Genomic DNA, 15,778 nt, shown 5'->3' on the forward strand with positions numbered 1-15,778 from the left:
TTTTTTCAAGAAATACAGTAATGATTAACATCAAAATCAACATTAAGTGGATTTGGTGATCCAAGCTTTCTCCTCCAGTTGCAGTAGCAATGGAATGATCGCATGTTTCATTTGCCAGACACTGAGTACCTGATGCACATTACAATCTGCACAGCATCTAAGCATAGTACAGCTGCCAAAGTCCATTCATTCTAGATTTTTAACTTGATAGTTAGCACTAATTTATCTTGCTGTTGTAAGTTATCATTCAATATTCATACCAATACATCAATATGCACTCATCAGTCAACATTTTCTGGCATGATCCTGCTCAGCGTGCTCTTCAGTATTGCTCCAGGATCTGCAATATTATAGCTTGTTTTCGGCCAATAAGCTCTTTTAATTTTACTTTTTTTGCTGATATATGAGCCCGATCAACTAGTTGCGTTTATCAACCAAAATTTAATAACTTCAAGTTCAACTTGATATTGATATTGCTCAGGAGTCAGGACCTCTATCAGCCTCCTGGATACTTCGGATTGTTTTCAGTCACATGCTTCTTAAATATGATATAAGTCAATCTTAATGGATCCAAAACATCCAACAAAACGACGTAGGTACAAGAGTACGGAAACCACCAGATAAACTTAAAAAGCGCCTTGGAACAGAGCCAAGTGGTCCTCCATTTGCTTGTTTACAATGATTGTAGTGCTGATGTATTTTTAGGACTCTGAAGGTCGGCTTATAAAAAATGAAACGTTTTTACAAAAGTTGTAAGGCAAGTAATATTTATCGAAAAGAACTAAAATATTCAAAAGCCAAACACTATGAAATACATGAATCGGAACGAAAAAGTAACCCGAAAATCCAGCCTAATCACCGGCTCCTAAAACTGCAACAAAACCAGCACTTTTCCCCGCAACTCGTTGTCCAGACGTAAATATGCCACACGCAAGTTGAAAGTTCCCAAAATTGAAAATTCCACAGAAAATTCCAAGGTGAAGGGGGGTTGCAATGTAAAAGGTTATATTATATTCTGGATTATATTGATTAGGTATATTATATTATAAGATATTGTGGTCAGAGAAGAGCAAAAAGGAAAGAACAAACCAGCACCCAGTACATTTTATAGGTACAGGCTGAAAAGGTGAGACAACATAAAACAAAAAAACTTATTACTGAAAACTCTTATTACATTTCAATTTGTGGTTGAAGGTTGGAGGGGCTTGGTCCTGTCACTAGTCTTTCACTTTACGACTACCATCTATAGGGCTGTCGTTATCTCCCCATTTATCAGCTACTTTACTTGACTTGTGGTAGGCTGGGAAGTGGGACGTCTCCCTTTTGTGCTGCTAATTGTATACCGACTGCCATGCCACCCGGGGCCGGGCCAGTGTCATTCTAAGTGTGCAGCTTGAACTGCAGTGTTTGTCACTGTGAATATTATAGTTAAGTGTTCATTTCTGTCAGTGCTCTTCTGCCAGCATGTGACAGTGCTTGTCTCTGCCAGCATCACATCACCATGTGGCCAGTGTGGTGGTTGGTTCCTGTGCTGCTGGCTGCCTTCTGCGCGGCTGACACCGACCCGCAGGCACCTGGCCTGTACCAAATTGAAGGTCGTCTGATGAAGATGGAGCGTGATCCGGACCCTGAGTGGTTCCGCGTGGCATTTATAACGGTCACTGGTGGAGCAGAAACTCACTACGGCTTTCCGACGTGAGTTTAGGGTCAGCTGATACCAGGGGATAAGTTACACTCTGGTGTGAGCTGTAAACTGAAAGGAAGATAATAATATAAGGGTTGCTTGCATTCATCATACATTCAAGTCATCATGCATCATATTTTCTTGTTTCAAAGCTTCTGACCTTCATGTTTATGTGTTACTCCAGGCACCTTGATTCTTCAGTATTCTTATGATGCTGCTTAACTCGCTATGTGTATATGACACCCCTGGCTGGCCCTCAGTCTGTGTATGCTTCCCCCCTTTGGACCCTCTGTGTACCTGTTACTCTCTGTCCCTCTATGTTACGACCCCTGACTGGCCCCGGCAGCGCGGACGGCTCGTTCGTCGTCTCGAACCTGGCGCCCGGCTCGTATGTGGTCGATGTGACCAACCCCCGCTACCAGTTTGAACCGGTTCGGGTCGACATCAACTCCAAGGGCAAGCTGCGCGCCAGGCGGGTCAACCACATCGTGCCATCGGAGGTGAGCTGGCGCAGGAACGACGTGATGTTTACCAATATGTTACCAGTGATGTTCCCGAATGTTGTTGGCTTTTGCCCGACGTATAGCTAACCGTGCGTGTAATCGAATGTAAATTGCGATCACAAGTACGTGAAGAATCAATGACAATAATTCGTTGACAGGAAGAAAATTGACAAAGAAGTATTCGTCATTCGAGAAGGTCAATAATTTTCACGTATTTATACTCGCCGTGCTCCTCGCAAAAGCACTTAGCACCATTAGTACGTAAATAGCGATTGGTTAAGTGTGACCACAACGTGCGTAAGATACGTCCGAAGCACATATTTCTCGCTGATCACTGGTGTTCTGACTTCTGACCGCTCTCGCCAGGTGACCCAGCTGCCATACCCTCTGAAGCTGCGTCCGCTAGGTCCGTACCAGTTCTTCCTGAAGCGTGAACAGTGGCGCATCACGGACATCCTGTTCAGTCCGATGGTGATGATGATGATCCTGCCCGTGGTGCTCATCCTGGTGCTGCCCAAGATGATGAACGACCCAGAGACACGGTGAGGGGATGGGGGCGGGCGGGGTTGGTATCGACATGGGTTTTTTACTGGTTGAGGGAGCTAGAGGAGAGACGTTAGATGGAGAGCAGGCCCAGGAAATGGGCATGTCATGTTCTAACCTTGATAACATTGCCGGTAAGTTCAGAGACTTTGGAGACTTCCATACTTCTTTGCATCAGAGACTTTGAGGGTAATCGATGCCTTATAGGCACATTGACCGATCAATATGGCAAATGCCAACCATTATCCAACACCCGTGTCAAAGAGTATCTTTCTATAACGATTCAACTTGCGTCAACAATCCTTGCGTCTAACGCGCATTTCTCAAAACACCGGGACAAAACACCGTCATATCCCACTCATGTCTGACACCGCCTCCCTGTGCCGTTTCACAGCAAGGAGATGGAGCAGATCAGTATGCCCAAGTACGATATGCCCGAGCTCTCTGAGATGATGACGTCATTCTTCGGCAGCGGCGACAAAAAGAAAGGCGCCAAACCGAAGAAGAAACAAACGTAGCGACGCAAAACAGTGATCGGGGTATCAGGGAGGCGGGGTGTGGACGATATATTCGGCAAATGTGTCTGTCGACGATATGTACTGGAGAGGGCGTCTATACAGAGATAGCCGTTGTGATTCCTCTCATACGAACAAGTTGCAGCACGGTTTAGGATGGTCAATGGCCACTCGTGCAACATGCTACAGACCCTGACGTGTGGAAGACTGCCCCACCCGGCCCGACCCGACCATAAATTGAGAGGCTAGAGCCGCATTCCACGCCGTCCGTTCCGCACGGAGCCTGGATATATCTAGTCGGCGTTTTTGGGAGTGCGGTGGTCGTAACCGTGCGTGTGATGGCTATAGAGGCAGCCTGATCTTGCCCGTACGTCAATCGGGTGGTTAGTTGAGCGTATGGATTGGTCGGTATTACGCATACTCGTGCGGTTTGATGTAGTCGTCTGTCGACGTCCGAACGACGCGCCGTCAATGTCAAAGGAAGTCGTGTTTGGCTTCCTTAGTGCGCACGGAGGGTTAACTAGATCCGACCGTTTCATATAGGCCGCTTGAATGGTCTTGCTTGATTGGGAGTGGTATGTTTGACCTCTGCGCAGCGTGTGCATGGACATTATTGATTTATCATATGCCATAAATAAAATGATCGTATAAAACATGAGCTTCGTTTTGTTTCTCGCGAGGCCGGGAACTTGACAGTCCTTGTCAAACCTGCCGGCAATGTTCAGCCGTCAGCCCTCCAAACCTTAGGTTACAATAAAATACCGTGTATTTACAACGCCGGCTTCAGGTCGGTGCGAGCCCCGGGGGCAGCGCCACCACTTTGAACTTTACCGTCCGCGCGACCCCTCCTGGGCCGCCAGACCACACCGATAAAACACAAATATAATGTACAAAACGGCCGACAGACGGCGGCCACGTAACAAGACTGGGAGCGATGAAGGAGCCGGGATGAACCGGGAAGGCTTGCGAGGATAGTCAGAAAGCGCAGCAAAGATCGGATTGGACCGAGCCACTGCCGTGCGCGACTTTCAGATCAGCGAGTAGACTGACAACAGCCAGCAGGATGTGCCTGAGTCATTCACACATCGCCACAAACAAAAAACATAAAGCACGCGCCGCGGTTCTCGCGGAGATTTCGGGCGGCTATAATACACAGTCACGGACACCGGCCTCCTGGTTGGCCCGTTGGTAACTACACAGTGTTTGGTCCGAGTTCACCAGTCACTGTCCAGACTGTCACTCACTCACTATACACATCTTGTCCACCACGTCGTGTACTGTCCACCGTGGACAATCCACCGCGGTGTGGAAGATCCACCGTGTGCTACGCCCGCCGGCGTCTCAGGGCGGCAGCGGGGGTCAGAACCAGAGCGCTCTGGCCAACGCCAGTCGTCAGTCCAGCGATATAACGTCTGGCGAGGAGGACGGGGGAGGCGGCTGGGGCGCCGGCTGGGCGCTGCTGCTCGACGGCCAGGCGCTCATGGAAGATACGGTCGGCATGTACGGCCACCCGACGGGATCTGCGGACGAATGGCGAAGTCAGTAGAAGGGTAGGACACTGCCAGGTCAGTGAACGGGCACAGCCTAGGGGCAGTGGTTTGTAAACTGCTACGGGTCACACGTCAGGTGGAGTTACGAAATACGACTCGTTGTTGGAGGGGCTCGGGGGTTAGTGCTCAGTTACTGTACTGGTCGGTGGACGGTTACGGAGTCTGTGATCCGTGGAGGGGCCCCGAGGTCAGTGGGGGTCACAAATTAAATAGGAGGAGCAGCCTGCAGGTGCGGTGACACGTAATTGGACCAACAGTTATAAAGGAAGGGTCCCGAACATCATTTTAACAGAATTCCGGGATTCACATTACGGCGTGGTTCACGCCCTACACCGAAAAAGAAAGAGCAAGGTAAGTGACTAGGATAATCGTAATGGAAATCAAATTTGTTCACAAATATGTGGAAGCATATCAACATCTTGACATGAACATGACTTTACCAGTTACTATGGGTTTTTTTTGGCGCCCGGACTAAAGTGGTCATCGGCGAGTTACTATCAATCGCCATCCCAAAACTAGTCACATCGAATGATTCGTTGAAACATACAGTTAGCCCATATCCGCTGGCTATTCTAGACCGCCACGGCTCCCTGCGGTTACTCACCGAAATGCAGTGGTCCGGCGCTGGCCGGCTGGCGCACCGACTGGTAGTAGGGCGCCGCGCCGGACACGGTCGCTCCGGGAGACATGGACATGCTTCGCAGCGCCGCCAGACTGACGGCAGGACGACGAGAGCGGTTAGCATAGTCAGTAACATCAGCAGGATCAGTCAGACCAGTCAGAAACACACCACTGATATTACATGAATATCAAACAAACTTGGGAGCAGACTGACTTCACAAGCTACAGCTCTAGTTGAAATGTGAATATTATAGCACGGAGGGTAAAACATTTGGCCCTCTGCAGTTCTAATCCAGTATAGGGGAGAGTGGGGCACATTCGTGCAAAAAATGGATAAACCCATATATCTGTTCTTTGGTTAGTGCAATGGCAAAATTGTTGATTGTAGTATGGAAAGGAACTATTGCAGATAGTTTTCCTCTTTAAAAGTTATCCTATAAAATTATTGCTTCCATTAGAAAAAATGACTTTTATTAACTTTGAACATTTGCACGAAACTGCCCCACCTATGGGGCACATTCGTTCAAGAGATGGGGCACTTCCGTTCACCCGGCAAAATTCGAGAAATTACCGGGCATTACCAGAAATTTACCAAAGGAAATTGGCAGGGGGTCATTTCACTTGATTCCTTTCGACAAGAATGCATTGCACAACAAATGTAGAAAGAATGGGCTGGCCAACAAGAATGTGCCAACTGCCGGCCTCCGTGACCTCGCCAAGTTCGCGTGAATTGCTCGTCACGACGTCGCAAGCAGTCGAGACTGAGTCAGGCGAGCGTCATTAGAGAAACCTACTACAGATAAAGTCATAAATCGCAAAAACTAAAAAAAAAATATGCACGAATGTGCCCCCAGGCAGTGCGTACACGAACCTGCCCCACAACGTTATTAGTAATATATTTCAAAATTTCTTTTTGAAAAAATGACACTTTTTCAACAAACAAGTTTGCAGCAGTTCCGTGAATAGAGTGGGCTTCTTCACCCCCAATTTTGAAAAGCTGAACCACATTTCCGAGTCAGGATCACGAAAATGGATGATATGAGAAAAGTTTGGAAAGCTCACGAATATTACAAATTTGCGTTTTTATCAAGCATGACAGCAGGTACAGTGTTGTCTTCTACGGTGAACGAAGGGCGGCAATGATAGACATATTTCCATAATTTACCTTGAGCTCGTGCAGTCACTCGTGTTCCCATAAACTGCTGAAAACGAATGTGCCCCATGCACGAATGTGCCCCACTCTCCCCTAATGTTATGCTATCAGCTAATTCTCGCCAGACTTGACAAGCTGTAGACACGATGCTAATATGGAACTTACATGAAATTGTTTGTGTCTAACCAGCCCAAAATACATTTTGCACTCAGCACCTGTTATCACGACCAACATCCGATACAAAGCAAATACTACGATCAACATCTCAATAGAAGTTTAGCAGTGATACGGCTTTTGAGCGAATTATCAGCAGAGCTAACTCGTGATCTAATTCACATCGTCTACTCAACACTGTCTACCCGCCTATACGGGCGGCCGCTCAGTTCTGACCTGCCCGATCCTCCAGTGGCGGTAGAACTAGCCTCCGAGGACGAGCCAGAGTGCTTGTTCCCAGAGACTGCAACAGGACAGTATACGTTCAGAGGGGGCTCGTAGCGAGGGCGGGAGAGCGCTACTGCTAGATGAAGAGGAAGGAGGGGAAGGGTCGCAATACACCACCTGGGGCACTGCACTACGTGGTATAAAGTGCGTTTGGTAGGACAGGAGCGTCGACTGAAGGACTATTGCAGGTCAATACATATTGAACTGTTGAAGCTAAAACTAGTGTAGATATAAATGAGTATAAAAAGGCAAATCAGTGGATATCCATTATCCAACCCAATGGTATTTGGAAATAGTTTAAGTCCTCTCGGCGCAAATGAAGTTAAAGGTATTATCAAAAAGACGTTAACAATAAAACAAATGCAAACACATTGCAACTTATTAATACTCAAACAAGACAAGAAAATTGAGACAAGAAACATATTAGCCCCGGCAGCTGCTGACGGCAGGTGCTGCGCGTGAAAGCCCGGGGCTGTTAAGCCTGAACTGACAGCGCTCTGACCATGGGAAAGTAACTGGTACCTAAGTCTGGATGACCAAGTGTGTGCCCTATTCCCACTCCCTAAGCATTAAAGCAATGCATGTTCAACAGAAGCATGAGGCAAAGAAGCATTTCCAAAACGTACTACTGACTAGCACTAGAAAGCACTACTACCACCCCCATCATGCAATTGCCACCAGTAGCCACCACCATCCCACCTCCCCAAAGCACCCCAGCACGCACCCCGCTCCCCACATGCTCATCTAGCTCCCGCGGCCCCCCCCCCCCCCCACAGCTCGGCCGGCGGGGCCCCACTGCAGCCGTTAGTCTACATGCGGCCGGCCCTCTCTGGCACCCACACGACAACTTGATTTTTGTATCCCCGACTGGAGTCGACTGCCATTTGCCTTCGGTGGAAGAAGAGCCGGCGGCGGCGGCGGCGGCGGCCAGGCGCTTCTTGGGCGGCGGCGGAGCGTCGTCATCAGAGTCGGAGAGCGTCAGGTCCACGCAGGCCGGCTCCTTCTTCTTCTTCTCCGGGGAGGCTTCCTTCTCCTCGGTGACCTTGACCTCGTCTGAGGTGAGGGGGGAATGATGACAGGTCAGCGCGGTACGGGACAGAGCGACGGTTTACTCCACTCCGTTCGTACGCGGAACGGCTCACACGAAGGAAACTACCAAATCGAAGATCATTTGGCCATTTACCGGTATTATTCAGCCCACTATGTAGCAGAATGATGAACATTGAACAATGAACACGCTCAATGCAAGCATAGGAGAGCATTTAGGATAATGTTGCATTGCATCACGCAAAAAACGAAAGACGTTGTTGCACAATTGGTTCAAATAACTTGATGAACTGGCTTTACGGACTCGACAAATGCGAGGTCGTCTTTACGCCCTAATTGTTGGTTACGGGTAGTCACAACCAGTGGCGCAGCCAGAACTCTGGCGACGGGGGTGAGAGACGTTCGCGATGGGCCCCCCAGCAAAGTGGGCCCCCTCAACCTAATGGGGGCCCCTTACCAACAACGAAAGGACAGATCATTGTCCTGATAATAACCAGCCAAATCGGGGAAAAGGACAAATATCTCTTGATCTGAAGAGGCACGTAAAAAACAACAGCATATTTACAGAAACACGACCATTCTGCCCATATTTGATGGACAGCGTGCAATTCATGGCCAGCGGCCACTCAAATGGTCGGGCTAGGTCAAAAAGCTTTTAAAAAAGCTCAACATCAGTTTTTCGACTATTACTTTTGATATAGGAGACGAGGTAGAGTAATGAAATTGTCTTGAAGGTGTTAATCATTCATTCGGATCAGTTGATGACCATCATGAACTTCTCAAGTAAGGGCATGACCTTGATCTGCGTTCACATTTTGAAGTTGAACTTTTTAATGGAAATTATAGGTGTTAACATTCGATGCATGTTAACGAGAGAATGATGACAAAGTAAATGTCTCATAATTTTTCTCACCAAAGTTCTTGGAAAAATTCTTAGCAATTAGCAAAACTATTTTGGTAAAATGCGACTATTTAGATGGTTTCACCCTCTGCTCTGTTGCCAAACTTGACATGAGGCATTGAGGTCAAATCTTAAAAGCGAAAGCGTTTTGAAAGGCCTATCGAATGAGTTGTTCCGCGAAGCTCTAGCTCTTTGGTTCACGAGTTGTACGGTAACGGTTATTTGTGAAAATATAAAAACAAGAATTTTTTCGTCGTAATCTTGTCTTTGTGTTTATCATAATTTTATCATAATTTCATCTTCAATGACCTCAGCGATGACCTAATCGAAAAATGACCTCTACGATTCTGAAGCATCCTACAGCGATCTGTTGCTTTTCTCGTCTTTCTAGCCTTCTTAAATTATGATCGGGTTTGGCCGATACGCCCCCCCCCCCCCCATGGCTGATTGCACGCGTTAGAGAGCTATCGAACACACTTTCAGCGCGCTATAGCTTTATATGTCCTCGAGTGTCGAAATAGGCGAAACTTTTCCTTCAATGAACATGATGACGTGGGCTTTGGTCTGAACTGCAACATGACTGAAGTAATTTCTCCATGATTTTCGACGCTCTTTAGAAAGCTGCCTACCACCGCACTTGTCGCTACGTGACCCTGGAGTCGGGTTAGAAGGGAATATTCAAACACCCCTCAGGGGCGTAAAACTGGAAAGCCTGGGGCCCTGCTCTGCGGGGCGCGGTCAAGCTAGGCTAGAGCCAGTTCGGGATGTTTACAAGCCCACGTAAAACCCTCAAAAATCTGCATAGAGCACAGGCCTTCCAAGACTTGGGGGTTTAGATATCAACAATCGACATGGTCTTTTGAGACCTGCGTGGTGGCTATCAGAGGTCGGTGGGCCCCTCAAAAGCCGGTGCAGGAGCCTCGGGTGTCAGTTTGGAGCCATCATGGACCGGTGTGAAGTCCTGATGAATGCCTAGGCGTCAAACCCCTAGACGTCAGGGTGGGGCCGGGCGGTGAGGCAGGCACAGACCTGAAGAGAAGAGAAATTTTCAGATGTCGGCTTGGCATCTTAACACCGCGTGGTTCTCCTGCTCAGTGACCCGACCCGACCCCTCCCCAGACACCCACCGTGTGGTGGGGCCCTGCATGGCTTTCTCAGAGGCTGACATATCGTACTGCGGGACCTCCATGAGCCTCAAAAACCTCTATGGGCCCCCTCACGCTTGGGGTAGGCTTCCTGAAGCATAAAATCTCTGAGTCTTGAGATGGGCCCATTAGACATGAACTGGGCCATCAATAATGATGGGCCCATAGACATGAACTGGGTGAGTTGACCTATATCAAACATGATATCGGCTCAATCAGGATTGGGATAGGCCCCCTCAGACCCAGACCAGGCACGGAGTACGGACCCTCCCACACATAGGATGACCCTTTCATTCCTGGGATGAGTCTTCTCAGGCCTGAAATGGGCCCCTCTCAGGCCTGAAGTGGACCCTCTCAGGCCTCAAATAGGTCCTCTAGGGCCTGACATTAGCCCTCTCAGGCCTGACATTAGCCCTCTCAGACCTGAAATGGACCCCTCTCAGGCCTCAAATAGGACCTCAAGGGCCTGAAATGGGCCCTCTCAGGCCTGACATTAGCCCTCTCAGACCTGAAATGGGCCCTCAGACCTGAAATGGGCCCCCTCAGCCCGTAAATGGTCCCTATCATGTCGAAAAAGGGCCCCCTGGCCCCTCATACCGTAACTGGGCCCTCTCAGGTCTGAAATGGTGCCTCTTATGCCTGAAATGGGCCCTCTCTGGCCTCAAACGGGCCCTCTCTGCCCTAAAACGGGCCCTCTCTGGCCTCAAACAGGCCCTCTACGGCATGAAATGAGCCCTCTCAAGCTTGAAATGGCCCCCTCAGGCCAAAAATGGGCCTCTCTCAGGCCTGAAATGGGCCCCTCTCAGGCCTGAAATGGGCCCTATCAGGCCTCAAGCATGCCATCTAGGGCCTGAAATGGACCCCTTCAGGCCTGAAATGGGCCCTCTCAGGCCTGAAATGGCCCCTCTCAAGCCTCAAACAGGCCCTCTAGGGCCTGAATTGGGCCCTCTCAAGCTTCAACTGGGCCCCTTCAGGCCTGAAATGGGCCCTCATATACCTGAAATAGACCCTCTCAGGCCTGAAATGGCCCTTTCATGCCATGGAACGGGCCCTCCTAGGCCTTGGATTAGTTCAATCGGGCCTTGGATCACCCCTTAAATCATAAAATGGGACTATATATCCTAAGGGGGGGGGGGGGGCTATCAGGCCTGAGGACTGTTTTTCAGTCCTATGACGGACCTTGACATTAGTGATAAAGAGATTGTCAGGCTGCATAACGTTACAGTTCGAATCGACGGTGGGCCCCTAGGATAAGAGACGGGGGTGAGATCTCACCCCTTTCACCCCCCCTGGCTGCGCCACTGGTCACAACTGTCACAACCAGGGATGCGGAGCCGTGGAAATTTCAAACGGCTCCGGCTCCGGCTCCGGCTCCGGAGAAAAAAATCGGCTCCGGCTCCGGCTCCGGCTCCGGGTGAAAAGTTATGGCGGCTCCGGCTCCGGCTCCGGCTCCGAGTAAAATGGTCCGGCTCCGGCGGCTCCGGCTCCGACTCAGTACATCCCCTATGCAATCAATTAAATACGGGTGGAAGAAAAATTGGATTGGTTATACGGCATACGCGTTACCTACTCTTGCCATGACCGGCTCACCGCGTCCCCGCGCAAACGCACCTCGGAGAGAACTGGCAGAACAAGGGACTATAGGAAGCGATGGCATTGGAAACGCAGTCGCCGCGAATCGGAGTTCACTGAACCATCGTAAGCTGACACCCATCTCGGCTGCATTGGGGGGTGGGGGTGGGGGGTGGGGGTGGGAAGAGACGGTGCTGGGAGTCGCAGTCCACTGCACTGGCTTCAAAACAATGGCCGTCACCTGATGACCGGTCCTCATGTTCTGGGGATGCAGTAGACGTGAGGGGGGGGGGGGGGGAGGAGCAGACAGGAAGTTGATTGCGTACTGTGGGATACTGGGGATATTCGGCTTTTTCATTCACTTGATGGCCCATGACGTACTATTGGTCTCAAGATAAGGGCCCAGGCGACCTGTAGTTTTGATGCGGTGAATAACCTTACCCTCGCCACAACTCGGGCCGAGTGCACCCCTCCTCCCAGCCAGCGCCACCCCCACTCGCATTGTGGCGAGGGTGAGGGTATTCACCGCATCAAAACTACAGGTCGCCTGGGCACTTATATGGAGACCAATAGTACGATATGTTTTACTGCCTTGTACTGTCAAACCGAACTAGGTCAATTATTTTTTTCTTCTTCAAAAAATAAAAAGGAGCCGGAGTCGCCCCCTTTTTTGGCGGCTCCGGCTCCGGCTCCGGCTCCGGGCTATATTGTTTCACGGCTCCGGCTCCGGCTCCGGCTCCGGGCAAAATATGCCGGCTCCGGCGGCTCCGGCTCCGACTCCGGCTCCGGCTCCGCATCCCTGGTCACAACACAATTCACGTGGAGCGTTAGCCTAACTCACCGGATCCTGAGTCATCCTCCAGCGAGTGGACCTTGACTGACGGCTCCTCCTCCTGAGCAGACACATAGACATTCGGGAGGGACGGCGTGTGGGGGACGGTACACGGTCAGACATTGAAACCTGGGTGGACAGATTGGCAAGCATGGGGATATAAAGGGGGACAACGGCAAAACAATGAGATAGCGAAATTTGCAGAACTGTAGCCGCGGAGTTGAGACGGATACTGCTGAGATACAAGAGAGGCCGATGGGCGGGAGACAGTGAGACAAAACATGAAAGGGAAGACGAGATGAAGGGGACAGGAGAATATGGACGAGACACGGAACGATGGAGATTTAGCAGAGTTACTCCCAGTCTGCCATACCCCCCCCCCTCCCGGGGCCCAACACATCCAGTAACACTATATGGCCTAGCCTCCTCCCAGTTCCCTCCCCATCTCCGACCCCTCGCTTATCACCTTGGGTTTCTCTTTGACCTCCTTGGAGACCTCTCGCCACGAGCCGTCCTGGTGCAGCGTCACCTCCATACACGAGCCGCTCGTCTTCTTCAGCACCTCCGCAAAGTAGCTGGAGAACAGGATACCCAAACGCGAAGGTTAGCGGGAAAAGAGGGGATGCGGGGGGACAGATCGATAAAAGTCCTTACAGCACCTAAAACACTGCAGTAAAATTAACATCAAGGTCAGTGCGATCCTGATAAGTCATGATCCACCGATTATCATTGATAAAAGGGGCAGATATGCCCGTGATCGGTGACAGGGCTCGGTTCCGCTGGTAGCAAAGTCATGTGTTGAGTACTCAGAGGGCCCTTGTTCGCCCTGGATTTATCCAAATCCGTCACAAATTACTATGGCAATTATTATAAGTGTCCATTCAACACTTCTTGCTACACATGCTACTGTCATACTGGTCTGAACTAAATGTGTTGTATCAAATCAAGTATCAACAATCATGAGTAACCCACTTCAGGTCGTTACATGTCGATTTCCGCCCATACTCACCCGTCTATGACCAGAGAGCTGTAGAGGGCCGGTTTGTCACAAACTGGACACACCCACGTCGGCTTCCGTTCGTTCATCTGAATGTATAACGACGCGTCGAAACACTGCGGGCAGAGAAAAGACGAGGGTGAGAGGGCGCCCTGAAAGGAGCGAGATAAGCCACAGACGTCCAGCAAGGTCACACTACAGTCAAAGATCCATAGCACACTTCAGTACGTGCCACACTGAGCACGTCTCTGCATGCCGGCCAGACCATTGCCTCTGGTACAGCTACATCCATCCCTCGCCTCACTGGCTTACACACTCCCTGGTACGGCTGCATCTCCCACTCTTCCCCCTACATTAATTGAGCTTCGTTCCCCGGTACAGCTGAGATCTACATCCTCAACTTACCTGCAAATGCTGACAGGTGGTCGCCCTGCAGGGCAGCTGCATGCGACACTTGCCCAGGGGACACTGCAGGCTACACTTGAGGGACGTCGTCGCTATCTCGTCCTCGTATCCCTCGCACAGCTTCTCTTTGACTGAAAAGGACAGTCACAGATCCGGTGTGACGACAGGAATTGAAAATAGGGCGGACAGAGTAATCTGTACGTCTGCGCCCTACCAAGGAGCGTCTCTTCCTCCAGCACGACTTGACCTGTTATCCGCCTCGTCGGCTTGTTCCCTGTCTCGATCTTCAAATTGGTTCCTATTATCAGTAAAGTAATCTTAGTTCCTATGGCTCGGTAAACGAATGAGACGGGGTCTACCATTCACATAAAATTGTCTACTGCATATCAATCAGTCTCTTCTCTTATGTATCTTCCCCCAGCTATAAGTTCTCTCCTATCATCATCATCTCCCAGAACCCTGATCTCCTAACGAGCGGTCCTGTATGCATCTCCCAAACCAACCGTTCACCCATCTCTCACCGATCTATAAGTCCCATCACCCACCAGAACCCACCATCGCTCCCTCCCTCCCTCCACCCCACTCACTCAGTCCACGCGTGAAGTCGGCATTCTTCGCTCCGCGCGTCCGCAGCCGATTCAATAAATCCTGCGAGCTGAGCCTGCGCACCACGCAGATACTGACACAGTAGGCGCGGCCCAGCTCGACCCCCCAGGAGATCTGCACTGTGTTCGGCTGTACTGGCGAGATTCGGCACAGCGGGGTGATGTTCACTGGCTTGGGCGGCCGGCGAGGCTCCACGCCGGGCTTCGTGCTCATGATGGGGTTCTGTGGAAGAGGGAGAGAGGGCAGGGGTTAGCGAGAGTTTTGTTGCAGGAGAGAGGGGAGGGAGAGGCCGGGAGAGAGAGGGAGAGAGGGAGAGGGAGAGGGAGAGGGAGAGGGAGAGGGAGAGGGAGAGGGAGAGGGAGAGGGAGAGGGAGAGGGAGAGGGAGAGGGAGAGGGAGAGGGAGAGGGAGAGGGAGAGGGAGAGGGAGAGGGAGAGGGAGAGGGAGAGGGAGAGGGAGAGGGAGAGGGAGAGGGAGAGGGAGAGGGAGAGGGAGAGGGAGAGGGAGAGGGAGAGGGAGAGGGAGAGGGAGAGGGAGAGGGAGAGGGAGAGGGAGAGGGAGAGGGAGAGGGAGAGGGAGAGGGAGAGGGAGAGGGAGAGGGAGAGGGAGAGGGAGAGGGAGAGGGAGAGGGAGAGGGAGAGGGAGAGGGAGAGGGAGAGGGAGAGGGAGAGGAGAGGAGAGAGAGAGAGAGAGAGAGAGAGAGAGAGAGAGAGAGAGAGAGAGAGAGAGAGAGAGAGAGAGAGAGAGAGAGAGAGAGAGAGAGAGAGAGAGAGAGAGAGAGAGAGAGAGAGAGAGAGAGAAAGAGGGAGTTGGTGGGTTCTGCTGCACAGGGATGGGTTAGTCGGTGAGTTCTGTCGCCGCAGAGAGATGAGTTAGCTTGTGGTCCTAGCCACAGGGGGATGGGTTAGTTGGTATTGCCCCTAAGAGAGGAGAACTCTACTGATAACTTCTGCCACCGATGCGATACTAGGAAACACGCCACCTGATGACTCATGACCGTCCGGCAGATGATAGGACGCTCCGGCGTTGAGAGGCGATAGCGCTCCACTCAACACTCAAAAGCTGCACGAGGTCATGATACTGCCGGTCCCGTGCCCAGTCCGGACACAGGTTAAAAGGCGACGGTTATAGTCTATAGAGTACGGCTGATACCGCTAGACCGCAAAAGTGACGGCTTCTAGCAATGCAAGGTTAGCTAGATCCCTTTCAAAGACATGCACGATTCGCATCCGCCCCAAGTGAAGTCCGTCTAGTAAAAGCGGTC

General features: G+C 50.8%; 2 protein-coding genes across 24 annotated transcripts in view; one reads left to right on the forward strand and one right to left on the reverse strand.

Moving 5' to 3' along the window:
• Positions 1-897: 897 nt before the first annotated feature.
• Positions 898-3,468, forward strand: LOC122392335 (ER membrane protein complex subunit 7-like). Of its 3 annotated transcripts, none has more exons than XM_043387087.1 (5): positions 898-1,126; positions 1,490-1,695; positions 2,031-2,184; positions 2,554-2,729; positions 3,125-3,468. In XM_043387087.1, the coding sequence occupies exons 2-5, from the start codon at positions 1,502-1,504 to the stop codon at positions 3,246-3,248; spliced, it is 648 nt and encodes a 215-aa protein (XP_043243022.1). In that variant the 5' UTR covers positions 898-1,126; positions 1,490-1,501; the 3' UTR covers positions 3,249-3,468. The 3 variants fall into 3 exon arrangements, with proteins under 3 accessions (XP_043243022.1, XP_043243020.1, XP_043243023.1); XM_043387085.1 differs by having other exon boundaries at positions 927-1,126; positions 1,495-1,695; XM_043387088.1 differs by lacking the exon at positions 898-1,126 and having other exon boundaries at positions 1,478-1,695.
• Positions 3,469-3,993: 525 nt separating this feature from the next.
• LOC122392333 (E3 SUMO-protein ligase PIAS3-like) overlaps positions 3,994-15,778 on the reverse strand; it is a 43,849-nt gene continuing 32,064 nt past the window's right edge. For 6 of the 21 annotated variants that reach the window (XM_043387073.1, XM_043387075.1, XM_043387074.1 and 3 more), the window contains 9 exons: positions 14,497-14,737; positions 13,910-14,040; positions 13,517-13,620; positions 12,974-13,082; positions 12,517-12,568; positions 7,899-8,063; positions 6,960-7,026; positions 5,400-5,509; positions 3,994-4,765 (listed from right to left, as the gene is read on the reverse strand). In XM_043387073.1, coding sequence (XP_043243008.1) covers positions 4,638-4,765; positions 5,400-5,509; positions 6,960-7,026; positions 7,899-8,063; positions 12,517-12,568; positions 12,974-13,082; positions 13,517-13,620; positions 13,910-14,040; positions 14,497-14,737 — 1,107 coding nt within the window. In that variant the 3' untranslated portion in view covers positions 3,994-4,637. Of the gene's footprint in view, positions 4,766-5,399; positions 5,510-6,959; positions 7,027-7,850; positions 8,064-12,516; positions 12,569-12,973; positions 13,083-13,516; positions 13,621-13,909; positions 14,041-14,496; positions 14,738-15,778 lie in introns of all 21 variants that reach the window. The other 15 variants (XM_043387071.1, XM_043387072.1, XM_043387061.1 and 12 more) reach the window with 3 other exon arrangements.

This window comes from Amphibalanus amphitrite, unplaced genomic scaffold (genome assembly GCF_019059575.1).
Source record: "Amphibalanus amphitrite isolate SeventyFive unplaced genomic scaffold, NRLGWU_Aamphi_draft 000482F_arrow, whole genome shotgun sequence".
In the NCBI taxonomy this organism is placed as follows: domain Eukaryota; kingdom Metazoa; phylum Arthropoda; class Thecostraca; order Balanomorpha; family Balanidae; genus Amphibalanus; species Amphibalanus amphitrite.

What these genes read in the sequence shown, in the direction of transcription:
- LOC122392335 (XM_043387087.1), top strand. Translation starts at nt 1,502, where the DNA reads ATGTGGCCAGTGTGGTGGTTGGTTCCTGTGCTGCTGGCTGCCTTCTGC. An exon ending in ACTCACTACGGCTTTCCGAC is followed by an intron (nt 1,696 to 2,030) that starts GTGAGTTTAGGG and finishes TGGCCCCGGCAG; the next exon opens with CGCGGACGGCTCGTTCGTCG. An exon ending in ATGAACGACCCAGAGACACG is followed by an intron (nt 2,730 to 3,124) that starts GTGAGGGGATGG and finishes GCCGTTTCACAG; the next exon opens with CAAGGAGATGGAGCAGATCA.